Source organism: Seriola dumerili, unplaced genomic scaffold (assembly GCF_002260705.1).
Source record: "Seriola dumerili isolate Sdu_G_001 unplaced genomic scaffold, Sdu_1.0 BDQW01000025.1, whole genome shotgun sequence".
NCBI classification, from domain to species: Eukaryota; Metazoa; Chordata; class Actinopteri; order Carangiformes; family Carangidae; genus Seriola; species Seriola dumerili.
Genome location: NW_019174280.1, coordinates 3065972 through 3073743, shown reverse-complemented (window position 1 = coordinate 3073743; position 7772 = coordinate 3065972). Strand labels below are relative to the sequence as shown.

At 39.2% G+C, this 7772-nt stretch overlaps 1 protein-coding gene across 1 annotated transcript in view; it reads left to right on the top strand.

Moving 5' to 3' along the window:
• The window catches only part of gtf3c2 (general transcription factor IIIC subunit 2), a 29068-nt gene that overhangs the window by 19268 nt on the left and 2028 nt on the right, over window positions 1-7772 (top strand). Inside the window, exons 15-19 of the mRNA XM_022769262.1 lie at window positions 2527-2688; window positions 3732-3810; window positions 4424-4552; window positions 4850-5074; window positions 6133-6240. Of these exons, the coding sequence (XP_022624983.1) occupies window positions 2527-2688; window positions 3732-3810; window positions 4424-4552; window positions 4850-5074; window positions 6133-6240 (703 nt within the window). The remainder of the gene's footprint in view (window positions 1-2526; window positions 2689-3731; window positions 3811-4423; window positions 4553-4849; window positions 5075-6132; window positions 6241-7772) is intronic.

Here is a 7772-nt window from a genome sequence, read left to right as displayed (position 1 = left end):
TGACTTCAATAACCAGCCCTACAAATAAAACACAGATTATTTTCTACAGACTGTGATGGACAAATGTTACAAAGTGTCTCTGAGAAGTTATTTGGTGACACCACATTCAGGACTAACTCACCAGTTGAACCAAACTGCAGGTGGAAAAGCTTCTTTAATCCAGATAAACTGCTCATAACTTTGATACTCCCAGAATCCTGATACAAACTCTGTTCGAGCACAGAGGTGAAGACTGACTGTGTAATATCCGACATGTAATAGAGGGTCATAGCTCAAGATTTCACTGTAACCCTCGTAGGGACCAGCTCCTCCCCGCACATTATTTTCCTCTGCTCCATTACTCAGCTGATGTATGTGTAGATGAGGGGAAGGATGGATGGTCATTTACATCACCTGCCACAAGGATCACTGACGGCACTGATTCGCAGTGCAAGTCAGCATAAGGTTGAAGCAATATTTCCGGCCCAAAATTGGCTTTTTATCAAAAATCTGAAATTGGCCAGTCAGTGTGTTATCCACCTCTGTGTGGAAGGAGTCTGTCCGCCCCCCCCCCCCCCCCCTTTTTTTTTTTTTTTTTTTATACCTAACAGTACAGTAAAAGCTCCAGTCTCTAAAATACACAGTGAGATTAAAGCTGAACAATGATCTTTTAAAGTGCAAAAGTATAGCAAAGTATAAATATGTTATTAATATGTTATTAATATGGCTTTAGTGTTGATGTAAATGACTTCTGTCTTGACAATGAAAACAGTTTTAGGAGAGATGCTGAGATTTTAAAAAATGCTTAAGAACTGTTTCTTAAATGCTTTTTTTTAACATCAGCTAAAACTAAGAGATGTTATCATCAGCTTTCAATCTCTCTCATCCATCAGTTCACCTCAGTCAACAGGGTTTGAGCCAAAGAGCGCCAATGCTAACAACTATTAGAAACCTCATGATCAATCCGGTTAGTATCAGCTCCATCCCTCTTCATTTTGTGTTTTTAGCCACACTACAAAATGAAACTGTTGAAGCTGAAAAAACATGCATTAAAGAACAGATCGATGAGACTGTTGGTCATTAAACCATCTAGTGTCACTGCCTTGTAGCTACAGGGCAGTCAGATTCTCTGTTAGATAATCTAACAGATGGTAAACATCCATGACTAACACTCTAAGTACATCTCATAATATTTTGCTAATCTCTGGACCTTCAGAGTTGAGCAGCTTTTTCTGTCAGTCAGTGAAATTATAACCAGGGTTGATTTTAACATTATTTGTTAATCTGCTGATTTCTAAATGATTTCTTAATTAATCAATTGTTTTGTCTGTAAATCTTCAGAAATCAGTTTAAAAAAAATAAAAAATAAAAGGCCATCAGAATGTCCCAGAGCACGAGTGACATAATTCAACATCTTTTTTGTGTGACCAACAGTCCAAACCTGAAAAGATTCAGTTTACTATGTCAGACCAAGGAAAGCAGAAACATGCAGAACATTTTCTCATTTGAGAACCAGGAACCATCACATCTTTCTCATTTTCCTTGAAAAATGATGAAAGGGGAGACTTTCTTGACTTTTATTTAGATACTGGAGTTTTGTGGGGAAAAAAAAAATTAATTAATTAAAAAAAAAAAATCTTATTTTTATTAATTGAAAACAGAATTAATTGTATTATTTTAATATTATATTGTAGCAGTAACAGCTGTTAGACTAATGTTTGTTGTCCTTTTGGACGGAGCAGTGACCCTCTAGAAAAGCACTAACAGGCTCATTTGATCCTGTCCTGAACAACCCTGACTCCAACAACGGCAGATAAGATTTTATATTCACATTCTACACAGTGTAGAAATTTCTCTAGATAATTAATGTTGGCATGGATGTCACTGCGTTATTGTTCATCTTGTGCCAGATCTGAGACTAATTTGATGAACAGCCATTTCCATTTTTTATCATTTGTCAGTGTCGCCTCTTGGTTTTCTGTAAAGGCAGATCTGAAAGGTTTGGACCTTAAGTTGAACTAAAGGTGAATAACAAGATTAATCCTGCAGCAGAGACTCCAGACACATATCTTGTCTGGATCACTGCTTTTTAATTACATAGCCATGTTGAAAGAGATAAAAACTACCCCTCTCTCAAAAACCCCCCCCCTCTCTCTCTCTCTCTCTCTCTCTCTCTCTCTCTCTCTCTCTTTCTCTCTGTTCCACTTCCACATCTCTTTTCTTTTTTTTTTTCTTACCTGAACAGTTTGTCATCTCTTCTCCTCCTCGTCTCTTCCCTCCACATTCATACGCCACTGTTTTTGTCACAATGAAATGTGCTCATATTGATTACCCTGCCTTCATTTGTTCTATGTCCGACACCGCTGACAGTTGTGATCAATGTTAGTAGGATGATGCATTTCACTTCTGTGTTCAAGCATTACAAGTAAATATCACATATTCAGTCACTTATATATTTTCCACTGATGGAAAATCCTGCATTGTTTCCACCATTAACAACATGTCTTACACTCAAACTTTTCACCTGTCCTCCTCTTCTTGTCTCAGGCACCTGTTGGTGACGGCAGGAGAAGACCGTTACGTGAAGACGTGGGATCTGAGGAGGCTCCATGATCCAATCACCATTCAGAAACGATACCTGACCAATGAAATCTATTGGCCGTTGAATGCACCTGGCCTCCTGATGGCCCAGGAAACCGCCTACGTAGCGTAAGGAAGCTCCTCTTTTTACTCATACATTCATACATTTACATTTACATGGCATATTTCCATAAAGACTCTGATATTACAGGAGGTCTGTGATGCAAAGTTGGGATAATTTTGTCGACTCCAAAACTGGGGGCAGGCAAATAATTAATATAATTTTTAAATAATTTAGTCAAATACAGCAACATCTACAGCCTCAAAATCTGCCACACACACAGTTAGGTCTTTGTCACTATAGGAACTACTTATATTTCCACTTTACTCCCTCTGCCTCTGGGGGCGAGATCTTGAACCTAGCTTTAAGCACTCCTCAGGAGGTGGCACTAAATCCAAGGAGGGAAGAAATGCAACAGTGGCTCTGCAGGGCAGGTCAGCGGTGAGGGAGCCGGTCTGGAGCCGAACATAAATCCAAAGCGTTCTGGTTTGTAAAAGACAGTGGAAAACCAGGTAGAACGTAGACCTTACAGAGTTCTAACAGGTTCACAGTATGGGACGTTCCTGCTTACAGGTTAAGTTCCCATAGTGGAAAAGGTCGAAGTGTCAACAAAAAATGGACACTGGTTTTCTTGTTGATGTATTTTTGAAGTGTACTCAAGTGATTAAGTGTTGCACTTCCATAAAGCAGATTAAAATTATCAAAACAATCAAAGAAGCAGAGGTTTAGATATCCCCACTCCTTCATATGATTCAAGCTCCAAACAGCAAATGGTTTAAACTCAACATCCCATGTTTTTAAACACAACCCAGTTCCCCCAGGCTTTCTGTTATGTCTTCAACCCAGGATGAGAAAACATCTGCTGACATCAAATGTGTTATTTTTCTTGACAAATCTCATCCAGAGAGGATGTGAAACAGCTGCTTTCTCAGGCTGTGTAGTTGTAGTCTGGCTCCCCATGACTATTAAACTGACTTGCACTTAAAATTGTTGGACTTACCTTTTAACTGAAGAAGTATCTGAGGTTTCATGTGTCATTATTTCTTTCTTTCCTTTTCTTCCCTCCAACCTGTCGTGTTTAATTCTGTCGGTTCTGTTTTGTTTTATTCAGGAAGGGTTCACAAGGAGTCCATTACTTTGACCATTCCATGAACTCCCTCTTTGCCATTCCCAGGACTGGCACTCTGTGGGTGAGTGTGACTCTTCAATCCTCCAGTCACTCACGTCCTCTAACTCATTCATGGAGCACAAAATAGATGAGCTCTGCTCTTTAAGAAGTCTGTGATTTGTGGATGTGACACTGATGAAGACACGTACTTTCATCCGTGGATAAACACACATTTGGTGCTTTGATGAGAATTAATGGCAGCAGGACTTTGCATGGTGTCTTCACTTAAACTGCTGTGTCCATGTTTTAGTTTTAGTTTTTATTTTCTTATGCACACAAACACAACTACATAAACCAGATACAGTAATAGAAAAAAAAACAGGTGTGACAGGAGAGGTCACACATCTACACAACTACATCAAACCTCTTATAACAGAAACTATCTTTAAATGTCTTAGATTCACTATAAAGTCATTTAGGAACCAGTTTTCTCCACTGAAAGTTAGAGTCAGTTCATATTATGCCAACAACAATCCCATAAATTTTAAATTTTCTCACATTAAAGTAATTCTTAGTGAAACATATAGAATTTAATTATGCGATATTCCAGCAAAATCCCAGACATGGCAGTAATTCAAGAGAAAACGACTGTGGGTAATACGTCAGTGCTGATTGGTCTGTTTCTGTCGTTGCAGTCCATATCTTACACTGAGTGGCTGAACAGCGTGGTGACAGCAGACAGCCTCGGTGAGGTGATCCTCGCCCTGTTACCTCAGATGACCAGCAGTCCTCCGTACCTCAAACGCACCATAGAGAGACGCTTCGTAAGTTTAATGCTGTGTTAACTTTGATCCCTACTCTTTCTTTTTTCTTTCATCTTAAGTTTTTTTTTTTTTCCATCTTTAGTCTGAGATGTTCATTTGATGTTACGTTAGACTTTGACAACTTCACCACATCTTGAAATCATCAAAACCTGAAATAATAAAAACTTGATCCGGTGGCTTTTAATTTACTGTCAAAACATAAACTTTACAGTCAAACACTGGATTGAATATGACAGAAACACTAACAGGATCTGAAGACAGTCCCTTTCATTAACCTCGCTCATGCTGTGTCTTCAGCCCATCTACTTCACATCTGTGATGCCTTATGATGAAAGTGAAAAAGAAAATCAAGACCAGCAGGAAGGAGGAGAGGCGGAAGAACTAGATACTGGATCTGAAGGAGGGAATGAGAACAGAGAAGAAGGAGGAAGAGGTGGAAACGATAAATATCCCCCTCTACGGTTCCAGACCTACAAAGAGGCTGTGAAGAAATACTGCCTCCACCATACAGACAACGATATGGTGAGTGATGATAATCTTTATGTCACAAAGTGCTTCACAGCAGCGACAAATTAAAACAACAAAGAAATTAAAGAAAAAAAGAATATATAAAAGACCAACCTGAAAAGAAAATGTAAAATGTAAACCATGTAATATCATTTATTCCATCTAGTTAACGGTTAGGAAACAAGAAGATTTCAGAAAGCTTCTACTTGCCATGATAATTCATTCTTTAATTATGATTGGTCTGAAAACATTGTCACTAAGTGAATTCAGTTTTTTTCTCCTTTTTAATGCACATTAAAAAAAACAATGTATTAAACACTGGAAGTTCTTTAAAAAAACATCAAAAATTGCAAAAAGTTTTAATGCTTGAACAAGGTGTAAATTGGTGTATTGACAAAAGCAAAATGCCATCAAGTGCAGTGGAAACAAACATGGCAAATAAATCATGAAGCATGTGACTCCAACATCGCCTGAAGACGAAAACAGATCACATTGGAGCGATGAAGATACTGAAAGGTTACAGTTAATATACGAAAAACAAACATACATCCTTTATGTTCATTTAAAGTTTAACTTAAGCTCTTTCAATTACATCATCCCATTGCACCTTCTTCTTCTGCACCTGGCCGGAGAATCAGTGCCACCGACTGTTCATCTCCACGCACTCAACTTAATATTTGCATAATGATAGTGGATTGAAATGTACAATAATTGACATTTTCTTTGGCAAATTTTATGAAAATTCAGATAGAATTTGTACATTTGAATACCTAAATGACTTAAGTAACATTAACGTAATCTGCCAGTTATTTCCTTCATTAATGAATTGCTTTGTCTAAAAAATATGAGAAAATTGTATATCTATATATATATATATATCAAATTATAATATTTGTGAAGCTTGAACCAGCAAGAATTTGGTATTTTTGCTTGAAAAATGACCCAAGCGATTAATTAAAATAGTTGATCGATTTTCTGTTGATCGACTAATTGGTTGCTTGGCTAATTCATTCACTGACTGTTGTTGCAGCTCTACCTTTAACACTCTAACAACCATCTCCTCCGACTTCCAGCGAACCTTTGCACGAAGCGAGAGACGAGCTTTGTGGAAACGCATGAAAGACACAGAAGTGAAGACAAAGATGAACCTGGATGAGATGCCTTTGGCTTCACTGCACAAGGTATAACACACACACACACACAAACATGTACGCAGTGCGAGGCATCATCAGACTCCTGCTGCAGCTCAACATGGAGAAGATGGAGAGAAGAGAAAGATAAAACACTAAATTGAAAGAGAAAGGAAACAGAGGAAAGCGATGACAGAGGATCCTCTTCCTCCTCTTCTGATGGGCAGCTATAAAGACGGACTGAATGTAATGATGTGTAAAATGAGAAAAATGTCACCCTCAGTGGAAGGAGGGAGGGGGTGGGGGGTGGGTGGAAAGCAGCCATTTGAGGATTTGATGTGTTTAATTTGAAGAGAGGCAGAGTGGAGGGTGTCGCCGTGCCCTCTGGGATGAGATGATGGACGGACACTTCACGGGCCGATCTCAAAAAACCCAAACGCCATTGGTTTTGTGTCCGGCTCTTTGTCTGAAGGGGATAAATGGATTAGAAAGCAGGAGAAGAGAGTGACTCAAGGAGAGGAAAATAAAGATTAAAAGACGAGGCACACCTGGAGGATTTATAGTGATGAAGAGAGGGATAGATGAGCGTCAGTAAAGGAAAGGAAGGAGGAGGCAGTGGTATTGACTTACTGAGAGCTACAGCTGAATCATTCAAAGAGGATGGACAAACATGCACTTGAATGAAGGTATCATTCGTTTATAAACCGAGTTACTCAAGTAGACGTAAAAGTTTTCAGACAATCGGAGTCCATTCATCAGTCAGCTACAGGTTCTTTATAAATAAGCACAATGTCGCCAAAATCTGGACTTTATCAGCTCCATAAAGGTCACGGCAGAACTGTTGTTTTTAAGTGTACATGCATTACGAGAGAAAGCTGGAGTGGCTCAATACAGAAAAACATTAGCAGTGCGGTGGAGGGGGAAAGTCACAGACATGGCTGCTCCACATGGGATTGAAATTATGGAAGTTATGCTTAGAGGTAAAACCGCTCGCTAGAAACACATTGCTTGTTCTTTTTTGACGAGTCCCTGTCTGAGTGCATCAGAGACATAAACAACTAGATGTCCCACAACTTCCTGCAGCCCAACAATGACAGAAGCAAAAATTGGAGAACTGGTTTTTAACCTGTAATTAGTTGTTTTGCTTTTTATTGGTTCGTTCAGTTAGCTTCACATGTAACAGCTCCTCTGTCCTGTGTGAACTCATTGTGGGTTCAAACTAGTGCTGACCGATAAATTGTAGTTTCATCGTCATCGCGATATAAACGTGCAATAAACACATCGCAAAAGACTGAGAGAAACGTGATGAATTAGAAAAAATAATTTGATTTACACACCCTATTCAGTCACACAGGGTTTTCAAAGCACAGCGCCTGAGCCAAATCAACCACAAACTAACCACGTTTTGGTGTCAGGCTGCAGCCACACACACACACACACACACACACACACACACACACACACAGCAGACAGCACAGAGGCGGTGGTGGAGACCAGTAAGGAGTGAACTTTTTACTAGAGCTGACAACGACTACGGTCACAGCTCTGTGAGTGTCATCACAACCCTACATTTTCAACTTCTC